The sequence below is a fragment of the Labeo rohita genome, chromosome 18 (assembly GCF_022985175.1).
Source record: "Labeo rohita strain BAU-BD-2019 chromosome 18, IGBB_LRoh.1.0, whole genome shotgun sequence".
Taxonomy (NCBI): Eukaryota; Metazoa; Chordata; class Actinopteri; order Cypriniformes; family Cyprinidae; genus Labeo; species Labeo rohita.
In genome coordinates this window covers 17,525,497-17,546,633 of record NC_066886.1, presented here as the reverse complement: position 1 = coordinate 17,546,633, position 21,137 = coordinate 17,525,497, and the positions used below count along the sequence as shown (strand labels likewise).

At 34.5% G+C, this 21,137-nt stretch overlaps 2 protein-coding genes across 2 annotated transcripts; one reads left to right on the top strand and one right to left on the bottom strand.

The window, feature by feature from the left end:
* The first annotated feature begins 4,702 nt into the window (after nt 1-4,702).
* On the top strand, nt 4,703-17,081 carry nucb2b (nucleobindin 2b). Its single transcript, XM_051135044.1, has 13 exons — nt 4,703-4,863; nt 5,983-6,108; nt 6,440-6,547; nt 6,644-6,776; nt 7,037-7,140; nt 9,829-10,014; nt 10,153-10,243; nt 10,318-10,376; nt 10,477-10,569; nt 10,660-10,749; nt 11,409-11,579; nt 15,876-15,936; nt 16,039-17,081. The coding sequence occupies exons 2-13, from the start codon at nt 5,983-5,985 to the stop codon at nt 16,119-16,121; spliced, it is 1,305 nt and encodes a 434-aa protein (XP_050991001.1). The 5' UTR covers nt 4,703-4,863; the 3' UTR covers nt 16,122-17,081.
* Nucleotides 16,894-20,994, bottom strand: si:dkey-10o6.2 (uncharacterized protein LOC100124608 homolog). The gene is given in 8 exon segments (XM_051135052.1): nt 16,894-17,311; nt 17,395-17,505; nt 17,610-17,755; nt 17,845-17,893; nt 17,896-18,000; nt 20,359-20,425; nt 20,522-20,646; nt 20,733-20,994. Coding segments are annotated over 8 exon segments (936 nt in total). The 5' UTR covers nt 20,886-20,994; the 3' UTR covers nt 16,894-17,131.
* Nucleotides 20,995-21,137: the final 143 nt, after the last annotated feature.

The following is a 21,137-nucleotide window of genomic DNA, read 5'->3' as shown; positions in this document are numbered from 1 at the left end:
GTTGTAAGGCTCAACGCTACACAAAACAGCGTGTAAAATCTATTTGAAGCATTGTGAGGGAATTTAAATGTAATACCACATTTAATTTAAATTGCGACAGATGTAATTTGTTGTTTAGTTGTGCCTGTTTGTCTTGAATTTATGGGGGATTTTTGTTCATTTTGGTGGCATTTTTGCCACAAGCCTCTGCTAATTTTGAACTCTTGCAAGCACTAATAGAACACAAGCATTAAAAACTGTTTTGTTGTTGTTGTTTTGTTGTTGTTGTTTTAAATCACAATTATTCCAAACATTTGGCCAGCAGTGTATATACACATCCCCTTAGACACCCCTTCTATATCTCCTAGAGAAGCTTGGAGAAAAAAAAACGTTTGTCACATCAACACCACATGAAAATCAAGTCAGAATTCATAAATCTCACTCACAACAACACAGGATCCACACGAGCGCATACACACACACACAGACATAAAGATGCAGAGTCTCCTCTCAGGCCGATAAATCATAGCCGAGCTGAAGCAGAACTCCTCCTCTATCCATCTGCATTGTGGAGTTCTTGCCGGCCGTTTGGCCCCACAGCCTTGTCAGCACTTCACACGTAGGTACTTCTGCGACTCCTCAGACCCACATGTATATATTCATTCCAATCACAAAGGCTTATGCCTTATTTATACGCCTGCACAAGACAGCACCTTTAGCATCTGTGTGGGGTGTTTAGTGGTAAATTGCTACAGCCATGCAACATCACAGAGGCCGTCTAGTTATGGAAATATGGGTTGATTCCTGCACCTTGAAGCACTGGAGCTGTACTGCAGGGATACGTCATACTTTTTGATCTTCGGTGTATTAGTAAAGTGTGTCAGTACAAAAACTTAGAACTTCCCACTAAACTCCCACTATTTTTGCTCTTTGGTTCAAAACATTTTAGAGTCCTTATTCTCCTCATTCACACTACCGTGTATTTCTGAATTGCTGAGACACATGATGTTCATGATTCATATCACTACTGAACAATTTGGAAATATGAGACCACATTAAAAACCTTTGACTCATAATCTAATTTAAAAGTGGAAATAAACAAAATTATGTTACTAATGTAAAAAAAAATTTCAGATTCTGTATTTAGCTTTTCAAATTATTATACTAAAAAAAATAAGTTGTATATAATACCATTCAAAAATGTGATATCAGTAATATTTTTCAAATGTTTTGGCTCAACAAGACTAAATTGATTTGATTACATTTATTATTGATCAATTCATCTAAACAATAAAAACAGTAATAATGTGAAAAATTAAATTTTAAAAATATTATTTTGTTATTAAAATGTAATTTATTTCTGTGGTGGCAAAGCTGAATTTTTAGCAGCCATTACTCCAATCACATAAACTACATCAATAATTTTGAATATGATGATTCGCTTCTCTAAAAACATTTTTATATTGTTAAAAAAAAAGGTTGTGGTGCCTAATGTTTTGAGGAAACCATAATACATTTTTCAGTATTTTTGGATGAATAGAAAGCATTAATTTAATGCTTTTTGTAAAAATGTAAAAGGCTTTACTGACATTTTTTATTATTTTTATGCATCCTTGCCAAATAAATTAATATTAATTTCTTTCAAACTCTCCCCATCCTCAAACTTTAGAAAAGTACTGTATATTTAATATATGCTTGTATTTATATTACATATTATTTACATTTATATTATATATATTTATAATAACAGTAGGCCTGCAATAAGAACACCTATTGTATTTTATTTATTTATTTATTTATTTTAATATATTAAATTAGAAATATGCAAAACAGGATTTTCACTAGTGGACTTTATATTCTAGTATTAATTTTATTCATGTATTTCCAGACATGGGAACAGACAGTTTAATTATATTGCTCAAATGTCTTTGTTGTTTTGTAGATTAAATCTACAAAAAAAACACCAGATGGCTCTATTGACTTTATCTGTAGATAAGATTCTTTAAACAGCAGCTGTTTTCAGGAGGTTATGAGAACAACATATGCTCAGGGTTAGACAAGGTGGGAACAAATAAAGATGGTGACTCTGACTTAGATGATGTCCAAATGCAGTATTACACAAGCAGGACCGAATAATCTTTCTTTAAAAGACTTTTCTAAATGTAGATATAACCAAATTAGATGGTCTGCACTTAATAAAGCAGATTTTGCTGACTGTATTACCTTGGGAGTACAGCATGTAAAATTAATTAATGAAATAATGACAAAGAGATCAGCAAAAGTGAAACACATTATATTAAATATACATAATATCACCTTATACACTACCAGACAAATGTTTTTGGACTGTAGGATTTTTAATGTTTTTTAAAAAAGTCTCTTCTGCTCACCAAGCCTGCATTTATTTGATCCAAATACAGTGAAAGCAGTGATATTGTAAAATATATTTACTATTTAAAATATCTGCTTTCTATTTGAATATATTTTAAAATGTAATTTATTTCTGTGATCAAAGCTAAATTTTTAGCATCATTACTCCAGTCTTCAGTGTCACATGATCCTTCAGAAATCATTCTAATCTGCTTTGTCAGGAAAAATTTTATTATTATTATTATTATTATTATTTATTCAGGTTTTTTAATGAATAGAAAAATCCAAAGATCAGCATTTATTTGAAATAACAAGCATTTGTAACATTATACACTATACCATTCAAAAGCTTGGAGATGGTATTTTATTTGTTTGTTTGTTTGGGTGGGTGGGGTGAAAGAAATAATTTTTATCTTTTTATTTTTATCTTTTATTTAACAAGGATGCTTTGATCAGAAGTGATGATAAAGAAATTTATAATGCTATAAAAGATTTCTATTTCAGGTAAATGCTGTTCTTCTGAACTTTCTATTCATCAAAGAAACCTAAAAAAAATTCTTATATTATTCAGTTTTCAACATAATAATATTAGTAATAATAAATCAGAATATTAGAACTATTTCTGAAGGATCATTCGACTGGAGGAATGCTGCTAAAAATTGAGCTTTGAAATCACAGGACTAAATTACATTTTAAAATATATTCAAATAGAAAACAGTTATTTTAAATAGTACAAATATTTCAATATTGTACTGTTTTTGCTGTACTTCGGATCAAATAAATGCAGTCTTGGTGAGCAGAAGAGACTCCTTTTTTTCTTTTTTTTCTTTTTAAATATTACTGTTCAAAAACTTTTGACTGGTAGTGTATGTCAAGAAAAAAACAGCATGCTGTAGATTTTAAAAACTTTTTTTCTCCCCAACTAACCTAAAGCTCCTTTTTCTTCTTCTTCTTCCCAGCTGTTACAAAGTTAGAAACACTTAAATTGGCCAGCTGAGTACCTTCTACAAAGAAATAGGCAGTACAATGTAATATAATAAATACATAAATATAAAAAAAATAAAAGAAAAGAAAACCATTCAGAACAAAATACAAACACATCTGCTTGTTTAAAACCACAAACACAAAACAACTAGCCAAACAGAGTTTTAAGACCAACAAATAAGACCAAATGCCAAAGAATCATCAGACTCAAACAAAACAGAATACATGTTCACAGATATAAAAACATCAAAAATTAGTTAACTTGTGCATTACAAATGAATTTAAACTTACATATCTTTCCATTCAGTTATATAAACACTGACTCAAAAGCACTTGATATCTGCTAATGTTTAGAAGGCGCCTTAGTATTTCATTGGTAGACTTTAAGTGCCATCTAATGGCTAGATATATACATTGCAAATCATAAGGATATTAAGAGCAAACCCTCACATATTTATACTACAAGGAAGCAGAAGCAAACTACAATGCAGTCAATGTAAAAGCCACATAATTGCTAATTTGGTCTAGAATTTAGTGTAATAATGAGCTGTGCTCAGTTTTTAACACCCAGAGCTGTAGTCTATGATCTAGCTTTAAATTAAAAAACAAAATTTAAAAAAAATTTATTTAGATTTTATCTATGAAAGTCAAAAACAAATACATAATGAAAAAAATTCAAGACATTCAACAGCTCTTTTTAATTAATTCTAAATAGTTTCTGAGGTATACATACATTTAATAGACTGGGAGAGATAATCAAAATATGTGAGGAAAATATTGAAAACGGCTGGAAATTGGCGCGAACTCACCACTGTCTAAAAATAAACATCTTACTTGATGATACAAAAACATACAAATTGGAAAATGAAAATAAAGCATTATTTTAAAGAAATGGTGTACGGAATTGTTTTATTTGAGCCCAAATATGCTAGAAAGTGACAACAAAATATGTTTGACGTACGTTATGTTCCGACCACTGACTTATACAGTGGTTCCTATCAATTTGTTTACATGCTAAACCAAACATTGACATTAGTCAATATTTGTTCCAGTTTCAACATTCTGGAAAGCATCGTAATGACCCACCTTACAAACAACACAGCCAAGACAACATTTGCTATAATAGCTTAGCTTGTTGTGAAGCATTGAAAAGACTCGTTAATCACAGTCACTCAGCTCTTCATATTTGAAGCTGTGTAACGGTGGACTCGTGAACGCCACGTACCTCTTCTAACCTGCGTATTTGCCAAGTAACCATGGGAACCTTTGACAGACAGATTGTATGCTCAATGACAGAGCAACGCGAAAAAAACTCAAAGGCGGAAGCGCGATGGTTTGTCCAATCACCAGAGAGAGGGGCGTGACTACACATCTTAGCAGGCGGGGTTTACATTAGGGAACTGTGTTTAGCACACATCAGGTAAAACAAGTTGCAAATGAGCTGTCAGAGCGGTTATATCTGTAACGCTTGATCAAAACGAAAACAGCAGCATCGAGTTTGTAAATATTACTCTCAGGGGATCTTTCAGGGTAGGTGTTCACCTGTTGCTACTTATGTCAGCTGCTCTGTTTTGTTTTACAACTGATAATGCTTATGGTGGAGTAATATAGTTTTGTGTTCAAAGATAAAGAAATTAAGGAATTAATGTCATTTAGTATCTAATGTGTTGCCGATATGATTTCATCCTGAATACATAATTTGGATTTATTTACTCGTAATTACTGAAAATGATGACTTCCTTCTGACAGACAGGGATTGTCAAGGTTTATCGTGCACGTGCTAGTGACGTCACGCTGTGCTTGTAGGAAATTCCTTTTTTAAAAAAACAAATACCCATAATTTCGTCATCTCGGAATTATACGGTTCTGACATTTCTGACTGAGTTATTTACATATTCTTATTCTGTGACGACTTATTTACCTTATGTGATTATGTGAATTTGTGTACATTTTGGGACTTTTTATTTAGGAAACAAAGTATAAAAGTATATGGAATGCAAAAACTTCTCAGAACTGCTCATGCAGATAGAACCTTATAATTGTACAGTGGCGATTTGTGCATTATTTTGTATTAAATATTATCTAGAACTATATAGTTGTCACTATTTAGTGTGTGTGTGTGTGTGTGTGTGTGTGTATCTATCTATCTGTCTATCTATCTATAATAATAATAAATGTTTTTGAGCAGCAAATCAGAATATTATAATGATTTCTGAAGGATCATGTGACTGGAGTAATGATGCTAAAAATTCAGCTTTGAAGTCAAAGGAATAAATTACAATTGAAAATATATTCAAACAGAAATCAGTTATTTTAAATAGTAAAAATATTTTACAATATTACTGCTTTTGTTGTACTTTAGATCAAATAAATGTAAGTTTGGTGAGCAGAAGAGACTAAAATAATATTAAAAATATTAAAATAATATTAAAATAATATTAAAAATATTAAAAGTCTTACTGTTCAAAAACTTTTGACTGGTAGTGTAGTTCTAGATCTTTCAAGATATAATTATATCATAAAACAATATATAAATCATTATTAATACTACTTCATTAAAGCATCTTCACATATCAAATATGCAGTAATTCTATCTAGAAAGTTATATATATCAGAAATGATAGTGGTGATGTTCGTGTCCTTTTACAGATGTGGAGACTGTCACACTTCTGCTTGGTACTGTTTCTGTGGGCTTGTTTGGATGCACTTCCAGTTGCTGTGGATAAGACCAAAGTGAGCCCTCCAGCTGAGGAACTCGAGCCACCTAAAAGTGCAGTAAGTAATATGCTTTTTCATACTGTCTTTCGGAGAGAAACTTCTGAATAGAGACATGTTAGTCTGCTGTTAAAATGGGTGTGACGCTTCTCTATTATGCTGAGTGAAAATTTCAGACAGGTTTGGTGAGCAGACTGTACATATACAGTATATATGATGTGATGCTTATATAAAGCTGTGCCATAAATAAGGAGTGATGAACTTACATAGACTAACTCTAAATGCTCAGTCTTTTTGCAAATGTTCCTTATCACACAGGTTTAAAAAGATTTAGTCTCCCTAGTTTTTTTTTTCTCACTCCACTTTGTACATCTAATTTGAATTCATTTAGGACACTGGATTACACTATGATCGATATCTCAGAGAGGTTATTGATTTCCTGGAAAAGGACCCACATTTCAGAGAGAAACTTCATAACACAGACATGGAAGACATCAAGGTATTGCAGCACTTCATTTCCCAATTCTACTTTGCAGAGGCTTAATCGGATTATCTAAACACCCTATTGCTCACCTCTCATTCTCTGTGAAAACAGCAAGGGAAACTAGCTAAAGAGTTGGACTTTGTCAGCCATCATGTGCGGACTAAACTCGATGAGCTAAAGAGGCAAGAAGTGAACCGACTGCGCACCCTAATCAAAGTCAAACAAGACATGAATGGAGATAAAGGTATTACAAGCAGCACTTTAAAAGCAAAATTGTTTTTGTTATTGTTTTGAGAATAGAGAATATTTTGAAATTCCCTCTATCTTGTTTCATTTACGGTCACCAGGCTCAGAGATTTACAAGGATATATAATATGTTGTATCTGAGAGTGTCATTTATCAAACTCCCCATATCACAGTTTACTTTATAAACTCTGTAACTCTAGCCTGCTGCAAAGTCAAGAAGCATATATGAAAAATGAGATGCTTTTAATTTCCCTCAAGGTATGACAGTGGACCACCAAGCACTTCTGAAACAGTTCGAGCATCTGGATCACGTGAATCCACATACATTTGAAGTGGAAGACTTGGATCGTCTCATTAAATCGGTAGGCTCCAAATCTGACATCCTGTTCGTTTTATTTACAATCACAGTTTTACAATCAGAGTCCAAAATGACCTTTTGCCAGGTGAAATAAGAAAATGTACTGACCATAAATATTTATTAGCCTATTCTGTAATACATTTTTAAAAAACTGCCCTATGACAATGGAATTTATTAGGGATGCACCAAATTTTTGGCCGCCAAAAATTGCATTTTCACTTTTTGAAGTACTGCTCACTCATGCTCACCAGAAAATCAAAGTCCACTTAAATAATGGGCCAATAGGAAATTTTTATGTAATATTTAATATTACTATATTTTCGGTCCAATTTTAATTTTTAATAAAAGTTTGGTTATTTTATTGTCTTATTATTTTTTTATTTTATTTATTTTAGAGGTTTTTTTAACTTAGTATCATTAAACTTATTCAGTTAAATTAAAAAGTCTTACAAAATTGCTTTATGTTATTTAATAAAATAGTAAATAATTATTACAAAGCAGTTTTGGTTTTCAGCTAGGGCATTCAGAATTTTCGGTTTGAGCCCAAAATTTCCATTTCGGTGCATCCCCAGAATTTATTGATTTATAATGAAGCAAGTTTCTGTCTCTGAATAAAAATGAAAAAGTTAACTGCGACTTTTCTCTCTTTTATCTCGTGTTTCATCTTTTCTCACAGCTGTGAGTTTACATCTCGCAATTCTGAGAAAAAAAAAGAAAAAAACTTTTTGAGAATTGTGTGATATAAAGTCACAATTCATAGTTTTTCCCTCAAAATTGGAGTTTATAATCTTGCAATTATGACTTTATAGTACACAATTGTGGGTTAAAAACTAAGATTTGAGATATAAACTCTCAAAATTAGAATTTATACCTTGCAATTGCAAGTTTATATCTCACAATTCTGAGAAAAAAAGTCAGAATTACACGTTTATATTACGCAATTCTGAGAAAGTTGGAATTGTGAGTATATCTCACAGTTTCGAGAAAAAAAGTCAGAATCGCGAGTTTTTAATCACGCAATTCTGAGAAAAAAGTCAGAATTGCAAGTTTATATCATGCAGTTCTGAGAAAAAAGTCTGAATTGCGAGTTTATATCACAATTTTGACTATTTCTCGCAATTGCAAGTTTATATTACGCAGTTTTAAGAAAAAGGTCTTTGTATATCCAATTTCACAGTTACAACGTCACAGTTACTTTCTTTTATTTTTTTTTAATTCTGTGGCGGAAACAGGCTTCCATAAATGTAGCTGTTTCTCCTAGCATACTTGTGAATAAAATGCAGGTAATCTTTTCTCTGTGTAACTGCATCTGTCATAAAAACCTTATAATTGTATCTCTGTAGCGTAGAGCAAAACACTAGCAACTCCAATATCATGGGTTCTATTTTTAGGGAATGAAAGAATTGATAATATGTACACCCTGAATGCAATGTCGTTTTTTAAATAAAATGCAGAAATGTAATGTGTAATGTAAATATGTTACATATTTAAATGTACAAATGATAATAAGTCGCAATACAAATACTATTTGTAGTTTAGTGTATTTCTGCAACTTTGGAGCTATATCACTGTCATAATTACAATGTATAGCTGCACAAGTGCATTTGTTGTTGCTGTAAACAAGTCTACCATTTTGGTGAAATTTCGTTCATACTCGTTTGCTAAAACTTAAATAGTCCCAGAACAGATGTCTGGGTGGAGCGAAGGAAAGAAACAGAAGTCATTCACCTTATTAGAAGTCAGTACTATCAGAATGATTCTTAAGCTGATATTTTAAGGTAAAAATCTTATAAACAGCTGGTTTACGTGCCCCCTTTTTACAAAATGTAATAGAAGTCTCAGATGTCCCCAGAATCTGTCTGGGAATGTTTCAGCTTAAAAAACCCACAGATCATTTATTATATAATTTTGAAAATGTCTATTTTGAGTAGAAAAAGAGCAGAAACAGGCTGTTAGCGCATGTCTCTTTAAATGCAAATGAGCTGCTACTCCCCGCCCTCTTTTCCAGAACAGGGCTGTGCTGTAACAGATACCTCAGATACTCTGACAAAAAAAACATGTTTGGATTTTATTATCATGTCTATGGCAGTAAAATCATGCATTTTAAAGCCATATCAGTTTAAACTTCTGATATACGGTTTTCTGAGCGCCCACATGCGAAGCACGCACACAGAAAGCGGCTGTATATGAGTACTAAACTAAGTTCTCCTTCATGTCTTATTGTGCTTAAACTGTCAAAAAACACACAAGTTTATGTTTGCATAAACACGTGAACACGTGCGGCTAACTCAGGGCGGGATCTATGCTAATACGGCAGCGTCAGTGTCTATCAACAGTTGTGGGCGGGGCCTGTAAAACACCCCGCTTATTACTGATTATTGATTTATAGGGATTTTCATCATCATAGGGTGTACACTCATTGCCAAAACACATTTATGTTCAAACATGTAGAAGTGAATTTTGCATAATAGGTGCCCTTCAAAAGCAAAAAACTTGTAAAGAAAACTTCTAACGGACTCTTTTCATGTTTGATTTGCAAACACCAGTGAGAATCAACAGTATTAGCACCTATTGTTCGCCAAGTGCAACTAAAGATTATTTTCTTATGTTGGATAGAGATCTATTCAAATGATCTGTTGGTCTCCACAAATTTACATTTTCCTTTCTGCTTGTTTCATTTCATCAAATTGAGGCCACAAATGACCTGGAAAACTTCGACAAGGAACGACACGAAGACTTCAAGAAGTACGAGATGACGAAGGAACATGAACGGAGGGAACATCTTAAAACACTGGATGAGGAAGCACGCAAAAAAGAGGAGGAACACTATGAAGAGATGAAGAAGAAACATGCAGACCATCCCAAAATCAATCACCCTGTAAGCTAAAGACACATTCTTTGAACTATTATAATAATTAAACAAGCTAGTTTGTGATATAAACAATTAGTTTTTTTTAATTGACCATATTCAGATCTGTCTCCATTCCAATTTGGTCTGTATTATGTGTGCAAATAGGGCAGTCAAGACCAGTTGAAAGAGGTCTGGGAGGAAGCTGATGGTTTGGATCCCAACGATTTTGACCCAAAGACATTCTTCAACTTACATGGTGAGATCAGTGAGCCACTCTGTTCTGAACACTTCATATCACAGCACGACTGTGACATGTGTTTGCTTTTACAGACACTAATGGAGATGGCTACTTTGATGAGCAAGAGCTCGAGGCACTGTTTACCAAAGAGGTTCCCCTTAATAACCTTTCCATTCAGAGCTATCATACTTCAGTACTTTGAAGATTTTTAATGGGCTGCTAAATCTGATGCTTGTATCCACCATGTTCAGCTGGAGAAAATCTATGATCCCACACATGAAGAGGATGACATGGTGGAAATGGAAGAGGAGAGACTTCGGATGAGAGAACATGTAATGAACGAGGTGGGGGCATTATAATAGGCGACTGAATCCTTCATTGTGCTGATGATATTATTTCAAAGATGGTTCACACTTTTTTTGTATTGTCCATAGGTCGACACCAACAAAGACAGGCTCGTTTCACTAGATGAATTTATTACTGCCACAAATAGAAAAGAATTTCTAGAGCCAGATGGATGGGAGGTATTTTTATTTTTATTTTTTGTACTTTTGGGGTCAACATAAAACAAAATCTTTCCTGTTTGTGACCCTGGACCACAAAACCAGTCTTAAGTAGCACGGGTGTATTTGTAGCAATAGCCAAAAATACATTGTATGGGTCAAAATTATAGATTTTTCGTTTATGCCAAAAATTATTTAAATATTTAGTAAACATTATGTTCCATGAAGATATTTTGTAAATTTCCTACCATAAATATATTAAAACTTAATTTTTGATTAGTAATATGCATTGCTAAGAACTTCATTTGGACACCTTTAAAGGTGATTTTCTCAATATTTAGATTTTTTTTTGCACCCTCAGATTGCAGATTTTCAAATAGTTGTATCCCTGCAAATATTGCCATATCATAAGAAACCATACATCAATGGAAAGCTTGTCAATTCAGCTTTCATATGGTGTATAAAGCTCAATTTAAAAAAAATTGACCCTTATGACTGGTTTTGTGGTCCAGGGTCACATTTGTCAAATGCTTTCCATTAAAAATAAAGGTTCACTGCTGTTCAAAGGTTTGGTAAAAAAAAAAAAATGCTTACAAACACCAAACTTTTAGACAGCAGTGTACATTTCATAAAATTGTTTTCTTCATATAAAAATGTCCTTCCTTTTGCTTCCTCTTGAGACTCTAGAACAGAATCCAATCTACACTGAAGATGAGTTGAGAGAGTTTGAGGAGCATCTTGCTCGAGAGGAGCAAGACCTGAACTTGAAGTCAAATGAACTGCTGAAACAGCGAGAGGAGCTGGAGAGACAACAGGAACAGCTTAATGCCCAGAAAATGGAGCTACAGCGGGTAGGAGAGCGAGAGAGAAACAAATAAATTTAAATAACTAGATAGGACTAATTTTGGAGCTAGCTACTAAGTGAGAGATACCCAGGTTCCCACAATCTTGGAAAACCTCCAAACCCAGGACAATTTTAAAAGTGTGATTTACAGACCTGGAAAAGTGACGGAAATTAATACGATTTTAAAAGGTCACGGAAATGTCACAGATATTTTTGAGTTATTATCAGTCCTGATGACCTTAAGTCCCCTCTCTATTGAAATCTTTAACAGGTCATGGCAATTAATCTGTCAGAAAATATAAGAAATAAGACATGTTGTTGTTATCTAACATGAGTTAGATAAGGTCTGGCTCGTGGACCTTTCCCAATCCCATCCCCACCACTCTCTCCCACTTCACTTCCTTTCTGAGAATTGTTCTATCATAATAAAGGCAAAAACGTAAAAAAAAAAAAAAAAAAAAAAAAAAAAAACCTTAAAAAAAATTAGATATTTTTAGTGCCATTAAGATTTTTTGTGACAATAGTCAAGCACCTCTCCCCATTCACATTACTATTATTCAAAGAAATTGCATTGTCATTACTGCAGTGGGAAATAACTATAAATTATTTCGACTGTAAAAACAAAAAAAAACAATGTATAAGATTTTTTAAAGAAATTAATAGTTTTATAAAGCAAGGATGCATTACATTGCTTAAAAATGGCAGTGAAGCATTTATTTATATTATTACAAAATATTTATATTTCACATAAAAGCCTTTTTTTTTAACTTATACTCATCTAAGAATTCTAGTGAAAAATATATCACAGTTTCACATAATGTATCGCATAAAAATCTTTTAAAAAGCTTAAAATATTACTGATACCACACTTTTAAAGTGCCCTATTATATCATTTTTAAGGTTTCTAATATTGTTTTGGGAGTCTCCTACATTACGTTTGCATGCAAGGTCAAAAAACCCTTTTGTTTTCTCAAAACATGCAGTTTCCAGCGATTCTCAAACAATTTGTTTAAAGCAGTTCAAAGATTCAGTCCCAAAAAAAACCCTTCTTTCCATGAGTCTATTCCATTCTGATTGGTCAGATAACCCAGTCTGTTGTGAATGGTCTTTTGAATGTTCGATAAAAAATATAAACATCTATTATTTATCATACTCACAGCATTGTGATTCAGTGGAGGGGTACTGAGTTATCTTTCAAGAGCAAGCATTAATGAATCCCGTGTTGAAATTAAGTTTGAGGGTGGGGTCAAGTTGTTCATGGCCGGCTAACATAGAACATAGGCAGGAATTATGCACGTGTTACCCCATGATGTGCAGCCACTGATCAGCGATCTCCACATAAAACTGATTGTGCAGACCAAACTGTATGTCGTACAGACTTGAAACTTGGAGGAATGGTAGTACTCACACTCGCCCCAATCGGCCTGACGGGGGCCCTACAGTGAACAAACGTACAAAATCACTCATAACTCCTAAACCATCAGTCGCAGACTCAGGTGTCTTATGTCGTTGAAATCCTTGGATCACGTCGGACATGACTTGCATGCCTCAGATTCGACCGTGAGCCTGGCAAAATTTTCGTGTTTTTTTGGATTTTTTGAAAAACCTACTTTTGCAAACTAGTCCAAGGTTTTTCGCCCGATCTGAACCAAACCAGTGCAGAAAGATTCTCTGGAGAGTGAATACCAATTATTGTCCAAAAAAACTGAACTTTTGACTCACTGTTGCATAGGGGCACCAAAACGTTTGAAAGGGGCAGTGCCACTTTTAGTAAAATGCCTATAACTCCTGAACAGAATAAGATATCTCCACCAAACTTAGAACACTTAAATAAGAGTTCAGTCTGAGGTCACAGGATAAAAGTTGTGTCGCTTGGCCACTTGGTGGCGCTATTTGAATGGAAAAAACATAAAAATGGCTATACCTGGCAACCGTTTGTCCTATCAGCATGAAAATCAATGTGCACGGACCTGGTCCGAAGTGCTACAAGTGTCTACCAGGACATTTGCATATCTCAAAAAACATGGCCACTATTGGCCTACGAACCTGTAAGACAAGGTTACCAGAGGCCAATCTAAACGAAACTCAGTGGGCCTGTTCAACTCACAGCCCCAAAGGTCTGAGAGAAATTTTAAAGAAATCGGCCACTGGGGGCGATATTGCATTCTTCAGCGGCGTAAACTGTTGTACATTGCACGGTTTTTCACACATCTGCACAATATTCATTTCATATGGGTGTAAGAAAATATCGATACACGTGTGTATCGTGATATTTTGTTAGGCGATACTGTATTGATTCTCAAAAACGGAATATTGATATATTTTTAAAAAAAATCATACAAGATTCATGACAGTTGCTTTGTTTTGAGCTTATATCCTGACCGCTAGATTGCAGTCTTATCTCTAAACTTAAACACGGACAGGAAATGCTAGCATAAGGGCACGCCACTAATGTTAGTGTTAATGGAGGGGTAGCTGTGCGGTTGCCCGCCACTTTCTCTCGTGGTGGGGCTCGCGTCACAGTCTCGGCGATTCCACGCGGAGCATAATTACTGACTTGCGAAATTCAAAACCTTTGAAATTCTCTGAACAAAAAGGTTCTCAGAATATCCAATATCTGTATTTAATTTATTTTAAAATAAGTTTGTTTTCTTTAGGAATCTTGTAAGCACTTTATTTTTTATTGATATTAAGCAGATGTAATTTTTACGTTAGATCAAAATGATCTGACATGGTTACAAATGTAAACTTAAATTATAAAGCAGGGTCTAAAATAATATATGGCCTGTTTATAAAAGCTTACATTTTATAACTAAAAATCTTGCAAGCACTTTATTTTCCCGCTTTACTCGTACTGCACAAAAAGTGATTCAGTAACACTGAATGGTTTGCATATGGTGGTGTGTTCTTAATTACAGCTTTCCTAAAATTATGTCCTATTCATAAAATAAGAAATATCCCAATATATCGCCTTGTTTATAATATCGCAATGTATCGCAACATATCGTATTGCAACCCCTGTATCGTGATACATATCGTATCGCCAGATTCTTGGCAATACACAGCCCTATTGGATAGAACTCCTCGTTCTGGACTATTTGATTCTATAACCACTGCTGTCAATCAAATCGTTTGTTAAATGATTGAGCAGATGTCAAAAACCTACTTTTGCCAACTAGTCCTAGGTTTTTTGCTCAATCTGGAAAAATCACTGCAGTACAATTCTCTAGGCCAATAAATATTAAAAAATGTTGAAATGTACTCTTTGGGAGGCTATAACGGGGTCGGTTTAGAAAAGGGGTGTAAGAAAAAGTGAAGAGGACGTAGAAGATCTTGTTGAAGATGTTTATTGCAGTATAGCAATGGTAAAGTACATGTGCCTTGGGTTCAACTGAGTCGGAATGAACCCAGAACATCCTTAGCTCAAACCTTTTATACAGTTAAAGTTTACTACCCTTAATGTAAATGAAGTTGCTCCTTTCGTAGCAGCTGTGGTCTGTATGTTATTAAGTTCTGACACCCCTTTGTCTGAGATGGTTCTCAGTGTCCCACACCCGCTTCCATTCTACAATTGGTCACCTTTTGCTCAGGATATGATTATCCCAAATGGTCTATTAACAACATAACTGCTGACTTTCTTCATCTCTGATAATTAAGCTCTTTGTAGCGAAAGGAGAATAGTCTACTAAATATCTTGGAGTGGAAGTTTGGTCGAGGCAGACTATAATTTCTTACAGGGGCCTGTTTAAATTTACCCAAAATCCTATAAAGCCTTAAGGAAAACTCAAAACTTCACAAAACCTGCTGAGCACATGTGACAGGTGACTCTAAACGAGCATGCAAAGTTTTAAGGAGATCGAACCAGTCATAACTGTTAAAAAACAATATTTGGTAAATTCCATGACCATATTCCATTACATAGAAATTAAATATTTGCCAAAGTATTGATTTAGGTGGTTACAAGTTTGCTAAATAATGTCTTTTTTCATATATGCTTAAATTCCTTAAGTGCCGGTAATCGCTGCTTGCAGCTACATTTTAGCACTTATTATTTTATGCACTTTTGGCTTTATAACTTTGCAGATCCTTTACATTTACATACAACTACATTACACTCTGCGCAAATTTTGGAAATGGCATAATAGGGGCACTTTAAACAAATGTATATCATTAAGTTTTGTTGCACTGCTTTAGCTGATATTCTTTTCACTAAAATATTCCCTTTTTAAAACATAATGTAAATGTCTTGAAGCTAATATTCTCTCACCTCAACACTTTCCAACATACCAATCTTCTCTTTTAGGCGGTGGAGCACATGGAGCGGTTGAAAACACAGAAAACAGAGCCTCCAGTGCAAACCAAAGGTCAGTGCAATTGTTTTTCTAGTCAGGCATTTTGCCCTATCATAATGAACCAAATATTGATTTTCTGTCATTTTTTTGTTTGTTTGTTTCTGTCAAATGCAGTACCTTCTGCTGTGGAAATACTACCTGGGGACAGTCAGCCTATGGTACAAGGTCACCAGCAAGACCTCCCCACACATTCTTAGCAGCTCAAGCTCTTCTCAGTCTGTGTAATATGTTTATATGTTGTATGCAGTGTCAAATATTTCCATCCTCACATTCAAATAGACCAGCGAATGTCGGTCCCGGAGAGCCGCAGCCCTGTAGAGTTTTGCTTTAACTTTAATCAAACACACCTGAACAAGCTAATCAAGATCTGAAGGGCTACTAGGTAGCTACAAGCAGGTGAGTTTTTATTTGGGTTGGAGCTGAACTCTGCAGGGCTGCGGCTCTCCAGGACCGGAGTTCGCCACCCCTGAAATAGAGCATTTACTGTCACTTAGCAAAGACCTTGGCTTAAAGCAATCAAACAAATTGTTGTGGTATTCTCAAATACAAAAAATACTGAGTTACGGTATCCCAGAATAGGCTGCTGAAGTATGTTAAATGGTTAACAGAATTCTCTGTGGACACTTCTATTCATATTCTCTAATCAAAATGCAGAGAGTTTGTGAGGACAGGGATTGTACTTGAAACTTGTGTTCAGAGAAATTAACTATTTTTATTGCACTTGTAAATTTCTTGTCAGTCTTTGCACAAACATGCCCAAACCTCATAGGATAAATTTCTCTTTACATTTAGGCTTTTAATATTATACCTGGGCAACAAATACACTTCATGTCAAGCTAAATGCCCCACAATTCAGCATTCTTCTGGTACGGCACTTTTAATAGTCACATTTTTGATGAGTTACTACTGCAATGCTAGTGATTTTTGTTTTTTCAAACGGTTTTATTTTAATTCATTATGGTATCATGGTTTTCAACGAGTGTTCTACTGTAAACAATGTATAAATGTATAAATCATACTGAAATCTAATTAAGCATAAAAATTGTATGGATTGTTTTTTGGTTTTTTTTTTGGTTTGTTTGAATATCCTTTGTGATTTCAAGAGTAAATGACTATGCTTTATGTTTCTCTACAATGTATTAAATTATCTTAGCTTCGCCAATTGTGTGCTCTGATCATTATCACTAACATACTAAATCATAACATTTCACTTTTTGCCGTAAGAATCCTTGAACCTTGATAGAAGGTAATCAGCTGACTTCACAGGAGGATATTTATCTGATCCATCGCAGCATGAAATGATGGCTTCATCATCCGGTTGTACGAAGAAGGCCAAGGACTGGCGTGTGCCAGAGTCACCTGCAGGGGGCAACAAAACCCTATGAACCTGAGGGTCAAAACAATAGAAAATTATTAAACAAACACTGCCTGCACTGCACAATTAAATGCAATATTAGTAAATAAACTTACGGCAGAGACATAGACATCGCTGGTCCATCTTTGCATCAAGTCTGCTATGTTAACCAGAACTGTTCCAGGAATGCTGGGGGCTGAAATGTACTCACCAGCCCGGTTCAGGACCTGGAGGAGCCAAAATTTAAAATAATCCGAGGAGCCAAAATAATCCTAAATGATAAAAGACCACATTAAAAATGAATCTTCTCTTGTGCTATATTGGTATTCACCTGCAGTCCACCCTCTGGGCTTTGGAAGACCAAAGTGATACTACCATAATCAGAGTGTTCACCACAGCGCATCTGATTTTCCTTCACATTCGTGCTGTTCACCGGAGGATAGTACAGAGCCCGTAGTGTTGTTCCATTCACATCACCTTAAAACAACCCACAGCATAAAGGTCTTGTAGGCCTCCCAGCAACTGACTCACTAAGAGGAAAAAGTAGTGTATATAATTTGACTTACTTCCAATAAGCTTATGTGCGCTGAGAAAGACCTCTGCTTCCAGCCCCACAAACCAAGAGCCATTAGTCGGAGCACTCTGAGAGAGAGTTCCTTACAGCGCAGGAAAAATGATACTTGGACATCTTGAAAATCATCAACTCCTTCTGAAGGCCAATTCTGAACATATTAAGAATGGAGGGTTATCAAGTCAGGATTCCTCAAAGTAGCTTAATGTTAATGCTGTGTTTTTTCCACGTAAACAGAGGCAGACGACGCTAGCGGTGATTTTTAAAAAACTGTTTTTTCTGCCATTTATGTCCTTCTTCTTTCAGTCAAAAAATGAAGGTTTTTGAGGAAAACATTCCAGGATTTCTCTGTATAGTGGACTTCAATGGTGGTCAGCGGGTTCAAAGTCCAAATTGCAGTATCAATGCAGCCTTAAAAGGCTCTACACAATCAGAGTGGTGGAATAAGGGTCTTTTCTAGCAAAGCTAACAGTCATTTTCTAAAAAAGAAAAGTAAATAAAAAATGTATATACTTTTTAACCACAAATGCTCATCTTGCATTAACTCGACCTCACGCATTACTTAATCACACACCTGTGATGCTGGCGGAAGTACCGACCCAGTGTTTACAAAGCAAACGTGCAAAGAAAGTCTACTGCCCTTTACAAAAAAGGTAAAACAACGATGTCTGACAATTTTGAAGTTGGAGGAGAAAATGTGATGGAGTTTTTCATCCCACTCAAATTTTTAATCCCAGTTACACAGACGAATTCTAACCGTGCTTGACTTTTGAAACTTGATGTAATGTGTGAATAGTGGACATCGCAGATATTTAATTTTTTTTTTTTTTTTGAAAACGACACAGCGTTTTGCTAGAAAAGACCCTAATTCCTCGTAGAGCCCTTTAAAGCTGCATTGAAATTGCAATTTGGACCTTCTACCCATTGGGTCCCATTGAGGTCCACTATATGGAGAAAAATCCTGGAATGTTTTCCTGAAAAACCTTAATTTCTTTTCGACTAAAGAAAGAAAGATGAACATTATCTTGAAAGACATACAGGCGAGTAAATTATTAGGAATTATTAGTTCAGGAAGTAATCCTTTATTTTTGTGGAAACCGCCATGTGCTATTAAAAAACACTTTAGAAACATTCAATTGATGAGAAGTGTAAGTAAAGACATTTAAAATGCTACAAAATATTTCTATTTCAAATTAGTGCTGTTCTTTTGAGCTTTCCAGTCATCAATAATCCCAAAAATAGTGAATATTAAGCAGCAACATATTGATGATTATAATAAGAATTATTAGTAACTGTGATATATGATAATTATTATCTAATTATCTCTATTATTATTTTAAATGAGATGGAACGACAAATATTTTAACTATTTTGTGTTCTCTTGCAAAAATGCGTTCCCCGGGAAATTTGCGATTTTTTTTAACCCTCTATGGTACCGTGTTGCCTCCAGGCAACACATATTATTTTTGTTTTTTAAATAAAATGAGCCACCCATTTAATGAATCAATGCTATCTTAGTAAAGAAGAAGTCAAATACTAACAAATGAAATTGCAAAAAAGTGATCACATGACCCATAGGGGTCTATTTTGCTCCCTCTCTCAGGACATGTGCACATGACACATGACTCCATATTTTGTCCAGAGAAAGGTGCAGTTTTCATCAATTTTCATTTTAATAATTTCCAACAAAAAATCTGAATCACCTTCACTGATTAGTAAAGAAGTATTTTCAAAAACTTTTCATGATATATCATCAAATATATCATAGGAAATTACAAAAAAACTGCATGTTGCCTCAAGGCAACATTGTACCGTAATGGAATCACATATGGCCATACCAGGCATATAGCATAGCATACATGTATTTGGTATTTTTTAAGAAAAAAGTTAGAATTATCTAAATGTATTTGCATTTTTTCATGATATTGTAATGCATTTATAAGAATTGTAATTCATAATATCTGCACATATTTTGTTGAGAGGAAGTGCTTCCTCAGCCTTTTACAAGCAGTGAGGAGTCATTAGTGAGAAAGGAGATTTTACATGCATGTGCTTGTGTGTGCAAAACATCAAAAGTGTGATAAATCTATTTGTTTAAATGTTTGATTAAAGAAATTGGTGTTTTAAATAAATTGATTATTTTTTTCTGCATGAAAATATCAAATGTTTCATTTTGTCCATTGTGGTACAATGTTGCCTTGAGGCAACAAACTTTTAAAAAAATAAATAAAAAAAAAATTCTAAAAATGTTTATTGATAATGTTATAGTATCCAATTTTAAGCAGGAAAAACATCACAAATAATTTATTCCTCACTGATATCATATTGCATACCGTAGAGGCTTAATAATCGTCATGTTCCCTTAGGGGTTCCGTAAGAAACCAACGTTCAAAGTCACTTTTTAGGAACTCAAAAATATAGATGTGCACTATTCTCAACGGTATGTTATGTTTACGCATTTAGGAGACGCTAAGAAAGGGGAGAAGACAAGAAATATAAGTATAAGTACGATTTCCGAGCTCAAGGATGCTGTATTAAACGCCTCCTTCAAATCACCAGGACGTCGAGGGTTCAAACTGTAAATAGACAGGATATAAAAACATTAAAATGTTTCTCCATCATTCGTGAAGTTTTAGCATTAATGTTTCTGAAGCTAAAAGCATCTGACGTGCCTTTCCGTTTCTACCGAAATCCATCCGTGGTTTCCATTACAGGAGAAACGGCCTCTGCTGAAAGGTTTCTTCATGCTTTCTGGCAAACTAAAGAACTTTTTTGAAACCCCCATGACTTTGTCCACCTGAAACAATGGACAGAATAATAATAGCAAGCCATCCACAAACTACTAGGAAACTTTTCGTAGCAAACGTGTTAAAAATAACAAACCTCGTCTTGATTTATGCCCGTGTTTTTCAGATAAACAAATCCCACCTCGGTAAAAGCTCTTCTTAGTCCGTTACTCAACTTCTCCAAGTTGTGAACTGCTACATTGGTCTTTCCCAGTTCGTAGACATTAAAATCCACTACAGGTATCTCCATGCTGAGTTGTTTTTTCTCAAAACGACTAAGAATTATATTAAAATTCTGTCGGAAATCCTGAAGAAAGTACGACAATGCAGCACAGCCCGTTATCGAGCAATTAAGGGTTGTAAAGATCCACCAATGAATGGCTAAACCATGGGAGTACAAAGATCAGTGGATTTTAACCTTTTAAGTAATCTGAGATTTTACATTTTCCCATATTAAACCTAATACTCCTTTGTAATATGCACTGCAAAATATCACTTCCAA